Below are 16,587 nucleotides of genomic sequence, written 5' to 3' on the forward strand. Positions count from 1 at the left end.
GTCGCCTTCGTGGATCACAGACCGATTAAGGTGGAATGATCTTTAACCGGCTCTGATACCAATTGAAGGACCGGAAACAGCGACCAGAGGGGGGGTGAATGGGAGCCTCAAATTTCTTTTGAAATCTTCGACCACTGTCCCAACATCAATCCCCAAAAAGCATACACGAAAGACTTGATGACCACGACCCTAGAGAAGGGTGGATGCTCCCTCAGAACACAGCAGGTCACCACAGAGCAAACGAAACACAGATCGAAGCCCAAACGAGCAAACTCCCAAAAGAAAACAGCACTGCTCCTGCAAATATCGGACACGTCCGGTATTATATCGGACACGTCCGGTATTTTCAGCAACAAGCTGACCAAAAGAGAAAAATCCAAAACCCCATCAAATGGTGTCCAAAAATCATGAAATTTTAACCATAGCTCTTTATACACCAAGGGAAGGTCTCCACCAAATTTCAGCTCAAAACTCCAAAGTGAGAAATATCGGACATGTCCTAGATCATATCGGACGCGTCCGGTATGAACGAGCAGTTTCTCGGGAAAAATCAAATCAAGCCATAACTTGATCAAATCAACTCCAAATGACTTGAAATTTTGCACAAGGGTTCACAAGCGAGTAGAAAGGCAACCTCTAAAGGATCATGGCCCGAAACAAACTCTAACTCCTTGAATCGAAGGAATTGAAGAATCCCCCAAAAAATAGGTCAAGAACTTAAATTGCCCGGATCTGCGATCTCGTGAGGAATTAGTGGATTTCCTTCGGTGGAAAGCTTCTACTCATGTCATTGATCGATCCAAGGCAACAAGAACAAACCAAAACCATCCCAAAACGAAGAAATGAGAGGGAAAACAAGAGGGGACAAAAGGAGCTTGTGAAGAACACCAAAATCACATCAAGAACACAACTAAATCATGAATCCCGGAGGGCATACGGTGGTTACGGCCACCGATTCCTTCAAAACCAAGTCACAATTTGAGTTATGGACCTCTCTCATACATGAAAGCAAACTAGAGGAAGAAACCCTAAAGGAGAAAATGAAAACTAGAGGAGGTGAGGGAGATGGGGGCTCCCTCATCCTATTTAACAGGGCTATTACACATTCCCAGTTTTGCCCCTGGATACAAATGAGTTGAACCACTAAGCCCAAGGGCGTTGTTGTCCAACCCGGTGTAATCTTGATCCGACGGCCACCGCGCCTTCTCATCGGTAGCTTTGCCTCGACGAGAACTCCCCGATGCCGCCACGTGCCTTCCGTCCCACCTCGGAACCTCCGCCTGGGTTTTGAGGCCCAAACCCGTAAACCGTCCATCCGATGGTTTTGAGGTCCAAACCATCAAACCGTCCGTGAGTAGCGTACTCCATACGCGTCCCCCACCATCCGACGCGTGTCACCTCCGTCCTCGACTGGCCGGCCCGCCAAGTCCTCTTGAGCCTCGCTCGGCTCACGCGTCCGCCGTCTTGACCCGGTCAACACCGTCACTCCATGTCTTCTTGCACTTGTCGATGTCCCAAGTGTCAGCCACCGTGGCTAGTCACCCGGCCTCTGGGTCCCTCGGTCCAAGCCTCACGTCCATCCTTCACCGCTCCCAGTCTGTCGGCACGGCACGTCCTCCTTGACCTTCACCTCACCGTCGACCACCGCATCTGAGCTCCACACCTACACAACACAAGCCAAAAAGACATGTCGCACACATAGCTGTTGCCTTGGTAGGGTTAGTCACCACTCAACCTACTTCGTGGATCACATTGACAATTACTCATCACAAAACGAACACACAAGGGTACTTGTCAACCTTGTGTTCGCACACCAAAACCCAACTAGGGGCCTAGATGCTTTCAATCTCACCTTTTTTGGTGATTGATGACAATATCACCTTGAGTATGTGAAAGAGTTGAGGTTTTTAACATGCTTGGTTCATATAAGCTTTTGACAATAAGAACAAAGGAGTTAGGCAAGCTTATATGACCCAAGCCAACATGATGTACTCAAAAGATATGAAATAAGCATGAGTACAAGTAATAAAGCTCATTTGCATCGGAGTAAAACGTGGAAGCAAAGCAAATGAGCATAACACTAGTGATATGACATATAAAAGATTCAAAGTAGAGAGCAAACATGTCAAATATCACGATCACGTAGATATCACTATCACATAAATATAGTTTGATGCATTAAAGTAAACACACACAAATGCATAATAGTATATCACACATAAAAACTAAATATAATAGATAAACTAAGCTCCCCCTAGATAAGTAGTCGTTCCTCCTAAGTCTAACATACTCGATCCCTCTCCCCCTTTGGCATCAAACACCAAAACCTAAGGGTCGGTCGGCGGGGTTGCAGCGGACGAGTCGGGCACTGAGGTACGAGGAGCGGGCTAGAACTGTGTGCCATCATCATTTGATCCTAAGCTCTGAGCTGTCTAACCCTGTGTAGCTGGAAGCGATGCTGAAGCAGTCTAGATCGGATCAAGGACTGGAGCGGCCGTAGACTGTGCAGGTATCACTAAAGTAGGCGGCTCTAATAATGCAACAGAAGAAGGGAGCATTTCTGTAGTCCTGGTAATAGGTGCAACTGTAGAAGGACCTAGGACATGTAAATATGGCGGAGTAGGCTGCCCTGTCAACTCACTGAAAGTCACTCCAAGGCTCCTAGAGACTGAGGTATCTAGCACTAGCAGCGAGGAAGTCTATGCTGGTGTGAAGCCCGTCTGAAGAGGTGTGAACTATGGGGCTAGCACTGGTGAGGCAAACCACTAGGAAACCTGCTCTATAGGTGAAGCAAACTATGCTGGTGGCTGTCCCTGACTCTAAAGCCCACTAGGCTATAATGCTAGAGTCATAGAAGTGGTGGAAGGTTGACCAAGCTGGGGTGAAGGTTGTGGCGGTGGAGCCTCAATAGCTGTCACAACATGCTGCATAAACCCAAGTAGCTGCTGCTGTATGAGAAGCTGCTACTGATACATGGCCTGCTGCTGTATAGCCTACTGCTGCTGCTGCTGGATCGCCTGCTGCTGTCGCTGGAACTCATCCTGCCTAGTTTGAACTGTGCAAAAGTGGTAGCTGTCTCCTGAGCGAGGCAAGCCTGATCCTGCCTCATCCGCTCAAGTATGGCAAGTAGAGCGAGGTCTGCCTGCAGTGCAGGTGGAGCTGAACTAGAGCTACTAGCCTCATGGTCATGTCATCATGGAGGCATCTAAGAAATATCGCGGTAGTCCTCATCTGAGCTATCACTGGGGTCGCTCTCGACCATCCCCTCCTGCTGAGCATCAAGCTCCTCCTCCTCTATAGCTACTATGTCCCTGATGGTCTAATTCTGCTGAGCTGCAGTCTCTGACACCTCTGGGCGTCGGCTCGGCTGGCTAGGTGAAATCGATGTTGAGAGCGCCGAGTTCAACCGCCCACTTGGATATGCGTCCTGATGCATCTTTGTTGTGTAAGATGTCTCCTAGTGGGAAATCTGTCACCACGGTAATCTTGTGGCCTTCAAAATAGTGACGAAGCTTGCGTGAAGTGATCAGTAGGGCGTAGAGTAGTTCTTGCACATGCGTGTACCGGATTTTTTATTCTGACAGTACTTCGCTGATGTAGTATACTAGGCGTTGTACTTTATACACGCGCCCTTCTTCTTCCCTTTCCACTACTATTGTCATGCTGACTATAGTAGTAGTTGCTGTAATGTATAGCATCATGTCTTCATCTTTCTTTGGAGGTGTGAGGACTGGTGAGGAGGTGAGGTATGCCTTAAGTTTTTTGAAAGCTTCATTGGCTTCTTCCGTCCACTCGAACTTGTCTGTCTTCTTTAGTAGTTTAAAGAAAGGCAACCCTTTTTCACGGAGCCTTGATATGAAATGGTTGAGTGCTGCCATGCAGCCTATTAGTTTTTGTATATCTTTGATGTTTCGAGGAGGGCCCATCTCCGTTATTGCTCAAATTTGCTTGGCGCTTGCTTTGATTCCACGATGACTGACCAAGAATCTGAGTAGTTGTCCTGAGGGAACTCTGAATACACACTTGTTTGGGTTCAATTTCCACCTCCACTTCTTCAGATTCTTGAAGGTTTGTTTTAAGTCTTCAATCAGTGTATCTGGGTTCTTTGTTTTTACAACCACGTCATCTACGTATGCTTCCACATTTTCGCTGATCTGATCACCGAGACATGTTTGGATGGCTCTTTGGTAAGTGGCTCCAGCATTCTTAAGTCCAAACAACATGGTCCTGTAGCAGTAGGCGCCGAATGGAGTGATGAAAGATGTCTTGCTTTGGTCCTATTCTTTTAATACGATCTAGTGATACCCGGAATAGCAATCAAGAAAAGATAATAGGATAGATCCTGCTGTTGAATCAACTATCTGATCAATGCGTGGTAGCTCGAACAGATCTTTTGGGCAGTGTTTGTTGAGATCTGTGTAGTCAACACACATGCGCCACTCGTCCGTGTTCTTTTTCTGTACTAGAACTGGATTTGCTAGCTAATCCGGATAGAGAATTTCCCTGATTAATCCAGCTGTCATTAGTTTTGCAATTTCCTTTTTAATTGCTGCTTTCTTGTCAGGAGAGAATCGTCATAGTCGTTGCTTCATAGGCTTGGAGCCTTCATTGATATCAATTCCGTGCTCAGCCAACTCTCTTGGGACCCCTAGCATGTCGGCCAGCTTCCAAGCGAAGATGTCCTTGTTGTCCCAAAGAAAGTTGGTGAGCGCGAGTTCCTATTTTGCCGATAGGTGGGCACTGATGGTTGCTATTTTTGTGGGATCACCGGTGCCTAGGTCGATTTGCTTCACATTGGCTTCTTTTGGTGGTGCTAGGATGCTTGGTCTCTTAGCCGGTATCTCTAGTTCTTCTTGGCTTGTCTCTGCGGCGATAGTGGCTATTTCTTTTCTTCCATCGTTTGCCTGTGCCTTTGCTGCAATTTGGATTGCCTGTACATCACAGTCAAATGTGCGCTTTAAATCGCTCTGAAGAGAAAGAACTCTGTTAGGCCCTGGCATCTTAAGCAATAGGTACGGATAATGCGGTATTGCCATGAATTTTGCTAGTGCCGGGCGCCCAAGAATTGCATGATATGATGAATCAAAATCTGCGACTTCAAATTTGATGAACTCTGTGCGGTAGTTCGAGGGAGTCCCAAAGGTAACCGGTAGAGTGATTTGTCCAAGTGGCATTGCTGCCTTGCCAAGTACTATGCCATAAAAAGGTGTGCTTGTTGGTGTGATCATCCCGGCGAGTTGTAGTCCCATCTTCCTTAGAGTTTCTGAAAAGATGATGTTGAGTCCGGCTCCTCCGTCGATTAGTACTTTCGTAATAGTCATGCCGGTAATGGTTGGATCTAGAACCAATGGGTAATGGCCTGCGTTTCCTATGCTGGTCCACTGGTCTTCTCTTGAGAATTGGATTGGGTACTCTGACCAGTTGAGATATCTTGGTGTAGCAGGTTCTGCGGCTATGATTGTTCGTAACGCTAGTTTTTCTTGATGTTTGCTTCTAGAGTCTGGAATCCTGACAAAGATTACTGCTACTGTCCCTCTGGATTTTTGAAATATCTTGTCCTCATGGTTGTCTCCTTTTTTCTAATTGTCTTCTTTATTGTTTCCCTTGCTATCTTTTCTAGTGTATCTTTTGTTGAAGGTGTAGCAATTTCCGATGGTGTGCTTCCCGTTGGGGTGCAAAGGGCAACGCATGTTCTCAATGTCGTCATATCTTCTGGGCTTGGTAAATTTCTTTGATTTGTTAGCCATCGCTACTGTGTTGTCTAGACCTCGCTTTCTCTCTTGATGTCTATTGCTTCGAGGATTTTGCCTATCCGGGTTGTCTCTGTTGTTCCTTTCTAGGAATCTTTCTCTTGTTTTTTCTTCTACAGTAATCATCTTTTCTACTGTTCTTCTGAATTCTTCGTTATTTCTTGGGTTTTCTTTGTAGAAGTCTTGAAATTGCCATCTAGCCATGATTCTGTGAGAGAAAGCTTTGATTACTTCTCACTGTGTGATGTCGTGTACTTGAGCCTGTAGTTCGCCAAATCGTCGATAGTAATTTCTAAGACTTTCACCTCCTTTCTGTTTGAGTCCTTTTAATTCTACGTGGGTGATTGGATGTGTAATAATTTCCGCAAAATTTTCACAGAAAGCTCTTTGCAAGTCTTCCCAATTTCTGATTGATATGGGATTTAATTTATCGAACAATTGAAGCGGCATGGTTTCTAGGGCCATGGGAAAGAACAAGATTTTGATGTCATCGTCTCCTCCGACTAATTCAATTGATTGTGAGTAAATCCTAAGCCATTGCTTTGGTTCGGTCTTGCCGTCGTACTTGGAGTGGTTGGACGGTTTGAACTTGTGAGGTAGTCGAATCGAAGCCAGTCTGTTTGCAAAATAGGGAAATCTATCGTGTGTTCTGGCTTCTGTATATTCTAATTCTGCACCCCCTTCTTGCCAACTGTTATCTTGGTGAGAGTAGTTTTGTGTGGCTGTCCGAGTTAGTGCTCTGCTTCTGGTCTTTCTTGGTTGCTCAACTCGGTTATTTTAACTGTGATTTCTTCGGCTCTCTCTGTTGTGGCTTCCACTTGGTCCTAGTCTTTCGAAAGCAGACTTCCTTTGATTTTGATCTTCCTATTCATGAGATGTTGCCTTTCTGTCGTTCGTTTTGAAGACTGTTGATCGAAGGAAATCTCGGAGCTGTTCTTATTTCTCATTGGGATGTGAGGTCGCCCTGAGTTCTTCTAGTTCATCTCGGATCTTATCGTAGGGTGTATTCGCTGCTCGTCCTTCTTCGATCTCTTGTTCTGATTTTCTTCTATTATACTCGGCTAGGTCTGATTCATATTTGATCCAAGTGTCTTTTCGCTGTTTCGCACGGCGTTGTCGTCCTTGTTTCAATTTGTTCTTTATTTCTCTTGCTTGCCTCTGACTCTCAGTCTCACCATCGTACCCCTAGATAAATGGTGATATGTTGGACTCAGATTCATCTAAAGATCTTACGTCGGGTGCTTCTGGGGGGATCAATGGTGATCGAGGACGGCAAATCATGAGTACTTCTCTAGCGTGAGTTGTTCTGTCATCGTCGTTGATTTCCATACTGCCAGAGCTGTTGATAACTTCAGTAGAGGTCTCAAAGTCATGGATGGAATCTCCTTCTTGGTAGGGTAGAATTGCTGTTGTTGTGTCGTCGACTAGTTGGGTGTCGTCATCCTCAGGAACGGTATCTGGCCAGTGAATGATGCAGTCTTGAGATGTTATGGTTAAAACAAGACCTTCCTGGGCTCCCTTTAGCGGCATTCTAAGCATGGGATAAGTGGGTCCTTCGTGCCATGTCTGATAAGATGTTGCCATGTTGTGGAGTCCGAACGAAAAAGGATCCGACTTCTTTGAAGTATTCTGGGTGTTCTCCGAGTAGTATTCTTGACAGGTTGACGTCATGTTCCGGAGCTTTGTCAGAAAAGAACTCGGTTTTCCGAAAGAACTTGGATAAGACTTCGTTTTGGAAGCGGAACCTAAGTTTGAATCGGATGCGTGAATTTGTGAAAACTGAGTCGAATTGGACATTATGAGCTGTGCGAATCTTTCGGCAAGCTGATCTGTCGTTATCGTCGAAATAGGATGGTCTTGATGATGATCTAAATCTTCAAGGAGGCGGCCTTGGAGCTTGCCATCGTCGCCTACCTTGCAGATCCTTGAACCGAAGATGAAGGTTGATCCCTTCGAGAAGATCATGTCGTCGAGGTCCATCAAGCTGTCGGATGCAAAGTCACCAAAAGCCCCTACCTGGCACGCCAGCTGTCGATGTTTGACCATCGATAGCCTACCATGGGGGTACCTGGGGCAGTATGTTCGGGTTTCAGCGTATGCAGAACTCGATGGTTAACGCAAGAGACAGTCGATTTATCCTGGTTCAGGTCCTCGATTGTAGATCGAGTAATAGCCCTATGTCTAGTCAGTGTTAGCTTTTGCGTTGGATTGATTATGAAGCGTGGTGTTGTGTACAATTGTTCTCTTGAACTCCCAATCTAAAGAGCCCTGCCCTCCTTTATATAGTTAGGAGGTCAGAGTCCTAGTCGGTTTACAATGAGAATTCCTAGTAAGATTACAGAGTAACACTGCTACTAAGATTACAGGGGAAGAATCCTAATTAGACTAGATCTTCTCCCTTCCTTGTAGGGTATCCCGTAGGTCCTGCGCCGACACATACCAATCATTACCGGTTCTCCTTCTAGAATAGATTCCACCTGAGTATAGAAGACCCTTCTAGTTTTCTTCTCAGCCTGACCCTTCTGATTGTTCTGAGCATTGCCCTTGTATTGATTCTGAGCTTGAGTAATAGGGGCTTTAGGTGCATTAGGATTACTCTTCCTAGGATATGAACATTCTCGGGAAAAGTATCTGGGTTTACCACAATTATAACATGGATAATTGTGATTCTGGGGAGTAGCAGTGTGGTTTGCATTATTTGTATTATTTTGCTGCTGCGGTGCTTGATGAGGATAAGGCATATTAATTGCAAGGCGAATAAGGATTTGCTGCCTGCTTTGGCTTTGTTGTGGGTGGAATGGCTCACGGCCATGATTCTGAGGATGGTAGACCATCTTTTGACGCTTTCCACTTGACGATCCAGAAGCAAATACTCTCTTTTTCTTCGCCTCCTTATGTCAGCGGTAATTCTCCTCTGAAGCGATAGCAATGTTGACTGTCTCATGATAAGTTGCGTTGCCACAAGTTGCCATCATGGTCTGAAGTTTGGTGTTCAGGCCTCTTAGGAAATGATTCTTCTTCTTCCTATCAGTATTCACATACTCTATAGCATACTATGACAGGTGATTGAAGTGCCCAATATAGTGCATCACTGGGTGCTCCCCTTGCTTAAGAGTCAAAAACTCTTCTAACTTCATGGTCATCACACCATCTGGAATATAATGTGCCCTAAAGGCATCCTTAAACTCCATCCAGGTGATTTGGTGACCAGCGAGCTATACAGCTACCAAATTTGCCCACCAGGCACCAGTAGCTCCTCGGAGTTGTGCCGCAAACCTTGGTTTCTAAATCTCGATACAGTGAATCAACTCAAACTTTTGCTCCATTGTCTGGAGCCAATCGTCAGCTTCTAAAGGCTCTTCTACCTTAGAGAACACAGGCAGACGTGTGTCAGTAAAATCAATATAGGTTGACTCATCATTTCCATTATTACGGCGACCACGATTAGGGTGTGGTGCCTGTTGGTTCTGAGCCAATTCCCTTAACAACCTAGCATTCTCTGTCATTGCATTGACGAGTGCGGCTATGTCATCTACCATAGTCGGAGGCATTGGTGGAGGATTTGGGATATCATCATGGTCATGTCAAGTACTTGCACCAGCTCAGGTGATAGGATGAGGCATCTGTTAGAGAGACACGTTTATTTACATTATTATTTATTGAAAGCAATTAAAAGGTTTCATGCTACAAAGGGTTACTTATTTATATTACATGTCTTGTATCCCACAAGACAACCCTAGTTTACTAGAAAAGCAGTAAAGGAACTATTACTACTCCAAGCTCTCAGTCATCGGCGTTCGTGTCCATACCGGACGGGACCTCTTCTTCATCTGAGAAGTACACTAATTCCTTAGGGTCCTCCTCTTCTTCATCCTAGACTTCTCCTAGATCTACAATCATTTCTTCATCTGTAACTTCACCATCCCCATGAGGAGGATGAAGTTGAGCGTACAACATGTGAACATTCTCATGAAGAATGGCATTGTCTATCTCCAGGTCTTCTACATAGAACTCCAACTCATGGATGCGTTCATTGGCCGCATCCTCTCATGTCCAGGCTTCATTCCGTAGCTCGGTGTTCATGGTGATGTCCCTTCGCATTTCCGCTAGCTTCTCTTGATCTTTGGCATGAGCTCAATGAAGAGTGTTGAGCTCCATGGTAAGGTTCTCGATGTTGGTGGGATTGCTTGAAGATCCTTCATCTCCTAAGGTCCTAGAACTTCCTTCACCAAGCTCACGGTTTCGTGGTGCCAACTGGTGACGAGGGACTCCGTGAGGTCTGGTGGACTTGCGTGCGGTTATCTTGGTCTTTGCCATAGCCTGTAGAAGTTAGGGTAGGACTATAAGAATAGCTTGAGGATAATGGAGGTTAGCAAGAATGGGATTGACATTACTTACCCAACCACTTTTAAGGGGAATTATTATGCAAGGTGTTCAAACATGATGCATGAATCAATCTTACGTATCTAGGTACAAAAGATTTATATAATCAAAAGTACTAGATTTTTTTAATACATAGGACAAACCTAATCATATTATCTGCCACAAACTTTCAAATAAGATAGGATTGAGGCTAGATCAGAGGTAAGAAGAAAGCTACAATGATCTTAGATAGGACCTGCTCTGATACTAACTGTGGCAGAACCTCCTAAGAAATCTGGCCCAAGTGCATCTATCATTATCTCAATAGACCTCTGATAGCGTACACAAGTTCCCAACAACTTAACAGGTCTGTCGGGTGTCCTCGGGAAACCCGAATCATCCACGAATCTTTTCCGAACAGGATCCCAATCACAGACATTGCAGATTATAATAGTTTTCAATATACATATCAGAGATTATAAAGCGGAAGATTTAAGTTTTAATATTACAAACCAGTTGTTTCAAACTTACAAAACCATAAGTGTCATACAACCATAGTAGCGGGATAATATTACATTAACATTATTTTTCATATAAACTAGTGCCTTGTCCAAAGGCCATTCATCATTCCTCATCGTCATCGACTTCAAACACTGACATGCAATAGGGACCAAAACAAGCCTGCGCATGCGACTCACCTGCAACAAGGGTTAACAAACCCTGAGTACAAAAGTACTCAACAAGACTGACCCAACATAAAAGGGGGGTGAAAGACTTTAGAGATGCAGGTGTTGGGACAAGGTAAGGATGTAGTAAGATTCAAAAGTTCTTTGCCAAAAGCTTACTATTCTTGATCCTATTTTCAAGTTTTTACCCCTAAGTCTTCTTGGTTCATTATCTCAAACTAAGTGTTCATATCCCATGTTCCAATCCTTCTCATTCCATTCTTTTTTCAAGTTTTAGTAATTCACCAGTCCTGCATTGCTTCTGTAATGAAACGAGTCTCCATATCCGTGGAGCACCGGCAATTCGAATTGATTCAAGTCCCAGCTGGGGATTCCTTATCACACGACATATGTAGAACTTAATCTTGCATATATCAACCTTGCTACCGGATCCTCCTATACTAAGCCGTCTCCACACCACCCGAGAGCACAGCACACCTCCAATCCGGCCACATTCCAGCCACGAGGGTACATGCTACTCCTGCCATCTCTCCACTCCCAGTGCGTGGGCATTCGTCTTAGTATCAGATTAGCCGAAGTAGGCTTACCGGAGTATGTGACCAGTACTACAAAGTGTCTCGTTTAGAAGATCCACAATGAGTGGCCTTTAAGCGACATAGTCGGCAACATTACCCAACATTCAAGATAAGTCACCCGACTAGTCTCTAGTTCATTCTACCTTCTTTCTTTGGCCAGTATGCCATCTTTGATTGTATCAAAACTTTTACTTTGAAAGCCTACCATAAAGCATACTAAGCATTCTACGCCTTTGTAAATGAAATCATCTTCAAGGATGGTAAACAATTAACAAGGTAGGCAATGCATCAAGTGGGTGATATTTGAAATAATCAACTTAATGCAATAGGTAACATAAGTGATAAACTTTTCAAAGTAAACAAGGTAATGGTTTAATGCATAAACTGGGGCTTGCCTTCATTGACGATCTCGGGTTCCGGATCGGTACCACAAATATCAAATCCCGAGACAACCGGGGATTCTTCCACAACTTGCTCAACTAGGATCGGTTCACTCTCGGATTCTACATGAAATAATAACATATGCTTTAACATGATGATAATGTAAACATGATGCTTTCGTGGTGCATTAAATATAATAACACCTTGAGTACAACTTTCCTTCACGGTACAGTTGCAAGCCAACAAAACCAACTTGCAATTCTACCATCAAGGACCACACAAGTGACTTGACCAAATTGATCTTGAAACCCTACTGGTCACAAAACATGACCAAAACAAAAAATCAAACTCTAACCTAACTCTTAGGGTTTGCTTTTATTCATTTTTGAATTAATTTGGAAATAAGCCCAAAATGAACTTGTTCCAAATGACCTCAAAATTTTACGTAAGCTTCCTCATGAGAAATTAGTGTACCAAAACAAATTTCATATTTTTTGGAGTTATACAGTGGCCTACAAAAATCATGGAAATTACATTTATCAATTAATTGAGCAATTTTCATCACATTCAAAAAGTACTGTAAATCAATATTTCATATTTTTCCTAAATAATATTCATCACAGAGAGGTCACACAAAAAGTTTTATAATTTTTGGAGCTCTAAATAAATCTACACAAAAATAACAAAAATAGAGACTATTCATCCATTCTGAAAATAGAAAAATTCCATTTTGAACTACACAGTCGCTGACATACGGGACCCACTTGTCATCCCTAACCTTCGGCTTTGACCGCGACGACGACGGCGCTGACCGATGCTAACTCACTGACGGTGAGTCCAACGGCGACGGCCAAGGTACCAAAACACTCACAATAACATGGCGCACCGATTGTAGACACTAGCTAACTCAATCATGGCACCATTCGAGGCTGACGCCGGCCATGGCAGACGTGGTGGCACGGCAGTGCTATGCTGGCGATAGGAGAACGGTAGCAATCAAATAAATAGCTCAGGAAGCATCAGTAGCATACCCTGAACGTGTTGAAGCAAAGAACAAGACCGGAGGAGCTACGGTGACGCGGTTCGACGGTGACAGCGATCACTGTGGAGCAGACTTCGCCGACGGCGGTGTTCCGGTGACTACAGTCGGCAAAACAAGCAAGCAATAGGTCATAGAGCATCACAGGAACAAGGCGGAGCTAACGGCATACCAAGCATGAGCAGAGACAGACCGTGGAGCTCTGGTCACGGTGAGGCGAACGCGACGATGGTCCGGCCAGCCGTGAGGAAGAAGAACGTGGACAGCGAGTTCTCGGCGAAATCAAGCTATAACAATAGGTCGGTTGGAGGCGCAAGGAGCAGGCGGAACTAGGACACTGCTTTGCCGGGACTGGCTTGCATTGAAGAGGCGAGGGGAGCTCGCCGGAGCTGAGGCGACGGCGTCGGGAAACAGAGGAGAGAAAGAAAAGCCGACGACGGCGTCAGAGCTTTATAGCGTGGCCAAGAGAGCGAGGGGACGACACGCAGTGAGCATCCCGTGCCAGCACGAAGCCGAGGGCGGCCACGGGCGTGTCTAGAAGGCCAGAGAAAGGACGTCGGCGGTGGGGCGGTGGTCGTGCACTGTTCACCAGAATTATAGAATTGCCATCCGTTTTAAAATTCAAATTACTCCCAAATTTTTTAAAGAAGTTGAAAATCTTCAAAAATAAAAGTTGTTCAAAATCAAAAGTTCTACAACTTTGCTTAAATGAACATTTTCAAATTCTGCCTCCATTTTGAAATTTGAATTTGGGGTGCATTTGAGCATTTGAATCATTTCAAAATTACTCCAAATTTTATATGTAAACTTTAAAAACTTTGAATACCAAAGTTGATCCTTATAGAATAAGCATCAACTTTGCTTTTTGTCACACCCCTACATTCCAAATGGATTTTGAAATAGACAGAAGGGGCAAAAAGGACTTTTATGATTTAAATTTGAATTCACATTTGATTTATTTTCCTTTTTAGTTAACTATGATTTTTGACCATTTACGTGGCCCATTAGGGTTATTTGAGTCAATTGACACATGATCTCATATGATCACATGAAATTTGACCCTTGTGGTCATGATCTTTATTTAGAGTTTTGGATCACATTACATCACATAAAATAACAACTTATGAAATAAAGCTTATTTAGTGAATGCATTCAAAATTTTCTACTTTATGAATACTTTGCAATGCATATGATGACATGTCAAGTTTTAGTGCTAGGTCAAAACACCAGAGGTGTTACACTTGAAATCTAGCACACATACACACACATAACATGATGTCGGGCCTAGATGCGGTTAAATATAACAAGCTACCAATCATAGAGTGGTACAGAGTTTGATCAACCATGTTACCTACCTCATCTAGGTCGAGATGTCCATTAGTTGGCATTGGTGTTTTGATTGGCTTACATTCATCCATCTTGAATCTCTTGAGAAGATCATTTGTATATTTCTCTTGAGAGATGAAAATCCCTTCTCTCATTTGCTTGACTTGAAAACCAAGAAAAAATGTAAGCTCTCCAATCATTGACATCTCAAACTCTTTCGACATCAATTCACCAAACTCTTTACAAGAATCTTCATTTGATGATCCAAAGATGATATCATCAACATACACTTGACAAATGAAGATATGCCCATCAAGCTTCTTGGTGAATAGTGTGGTGTCGATCTTTCTAATGGTGAAGCCCTTCTCAATGAGGAAGTCCCAAAGGTGCTCATACCAAGCTCTTGGCGCTTGCTTCAGCCCATATAATGCCTTGGACAACCTATAAACATGATTAGGATATCTAGGGTCTTCAAACCTAGGAGGTTGATCAACATAGACTACACTATACCACAGCCCAAACTGGCATCCGACTTAGGGTCGCTAAAAATAACGAAATGCCATTAGACGGTCCGTCGCTATAAGTTAGTGACCAACGGTTGGTCGCAATATCTTATTTTTTTGTCTGACGGTCGGACAGTATTGTTGTTTTTGTATACCGTCAATCGGTCAGTCAGTATATCTTTTTGTTTGGGTCAGTAGGTCGGTCGGTATACTAGATTGGCGCGCGCGCAGATGGGCCTAACTTGATTCGCACAGAGTTGGCGCTCTCTCTACCTCAGTTGCCGCCTAAAATTTAGTGGATCCCACCTGTCATAATAGACTTTTTTTGACTCATAGCAGACTGTATTTGGAAAAACCCTAGTCCGTCTCCAATTTCCCCTTGCCAACCGCCACCCCACACTCCCGAAGCCACACCCACGCTCCCAATCGAGAGAAAGGAAGAGACCGCCGGCGCCCCGGCCACCCGCCCCCCAACCACCGAAGCCCCGGTGCTCCGGGCACGGCCCCCTTCCCATCGCCCCCGCCGCCCTAGTGCGCGGCGCCCCCCACCCCCGCCAACCACCGAAGCCTCGCTGCCCCAGCGCGGCAACCCAGGCGTCTCCAGCGCCCCAGGCGCGGCCCCTGCCCTAACCCCCCACCACCCTAGTGCGGCAACCCAGCGGGTCCCTAGCGCCCCCGGTGCGGCCCCCAACCCCCCACCGGCCCCACGCCTGGTGTCCGCAGCGCGCTCCACTGGCAAGGCCCCTTCGTCATCCGTGCAGTGCCTGGCCAGCAAGGTGCCCCTGGCGCGAGCCCTCAGCCTCCCACCGACACCATGCCTGACATCCACGGTGCGCCCCACCGGCGCGGCCCCTTCGTCATTTGCTGTGCGCCCGCACACCCACGCTCCCAATCGAGAGAAAGGAAGAGACCGCCGGTGCCCCGACCACCCGCCCCCCAACCACCGAAGCCCCAGTGCTCCGGGCGTGGCCCCCTTCCCATCGCCCCCGCTGCCCCAGTGCGCGGCGCCCCCACCCCCGCCAACCACCGAAGCCCTGCCGCCCCAGCGTGGCAACCTAGGCGTCTCCGGCGCCCTAGGCGCGGCCCCCGCCCCAACCCCCCGCCACCCTAGCGCAGCAACCCAGCAGGTCCCTGGTGCCCTCGGCGTGGCCCCCAACCCCCCCACCGGCCCTAGGCCTGGTGTCCGCGGCGCGCTCCACCGGCAGGGCTCCTTCGTCATCCGCGCAGCGCCCGGCCAGCAAGGTGCCCCCGGCGCGAGCCCTCAGCCTCCCACCGACACCACGCCTGGCGTCCATGGCGTGCCCCATTGGCGTGGCCCCTTCGTCATCTGCTGTGCGCCCGGCCAGCAAGGTGCCCCCGGCGCGAGTGTGCCTACTGAATGGGCAACCTTCTTCGCGACTCCTTGCCCAAGCCGACATCCTGACTCCTTCCCCAAGCCCACATCCTGAGATACGAGCTTCACCAGGTATCAGTAAGTCGATGACCTTGTTCTCTTGGGTTCATTTTTTATCTCTGTAGCTCAAGATTCAGAGAATTCTGTGTCTGAGAATATTTTTTCGTTATTGTGTTGATGGAATGTATGATGCTTTGGAGTCCCTTTTTGTAATAGTTGGCACTTCTCAATTTTAGGAGGTAGTAGGAGCTATGAGGTATTATTGTCCTGAAGACAGGAGTAAGACCTAGGAGTTGTCGTTCTGCTGAAACCAGGAGTCAAGATCTGGTGTCCTGCTTGAGGTGTCGTCCTATTGGAATTAGTCAAGATCCGGTGTCCTCCAGAAGAAATCATCATGTTTGTGTGGATCTAAAGCAAGAGGACTAGGTGATTCTCTCTCTCCCTCTCTGGCCTGCATGTGTGCTTTTTTAAAAAAACCATTAATTGTGGTGCCCCAAGATTCATAGATGGATTATATAATTTGGACATCTTGTTCTCCCCCTCGCAACGAACGATGGATAAGTCTTGGATTG

The 16,587-nt window shown here is 45.9% G+C and overlaps 1 protein-coding gene across 1 annotated transcript; it reads left to right on the forward strand.

The window, feature by feature from the left end:
• The first annotated feature begins 13,021 nt into the window (after positions 1 to 13,021).
• Positions 13,022 to 16,070, forward strand: LOC136544138 (vegetative cell wall protein gp1-like). The gene is made up of 2 exons (XM_066536400.1): positions 13,022 to 13,092; positions 14,984 to 16,070. Exons 1-2 carry the CDS (start codon positions 13,022 to 13,024, stop codon positions 16,068 to 16,070), a joined length of 1,158 nt encoding a protein of 385 aa, XP_066392497.1.
• The last annotated feature ends 517 nt before the right edge of the window (positions 16,071 to 16,587 follow it).

This window comes from Miscanthus floridulus, chromosome 3 (genome assembly GCF_019320115.1).
Source record: "Miscanthus floridulus cultivar M001 chromosome 3, ASM1932011v1, whole genome shotgun sequence".
Lineage (NCBI taxonomy): Eukaryota > Viridiplantae > Streptophyta > Magnoliopsida > Poales > Poaceae > Miscanthus > Miscanthus floridulus.

Coding starts and splice junctions, on each gene's coding strand:
- LOC136544138 (XM_066536400.1), top strand. CDS start 13,022: ATGGTCCGGCCAGCCGTGAGGAAGAAGAACGTGGACAGCGAGTTCTCG. Junction 13,093..14,983: donor AAATCAAGCTATAACAATAG/GTCGGTTGGAGG, acceptor GAAAAACCCTAG/TCCGTCTCCAATTTCCCCTT.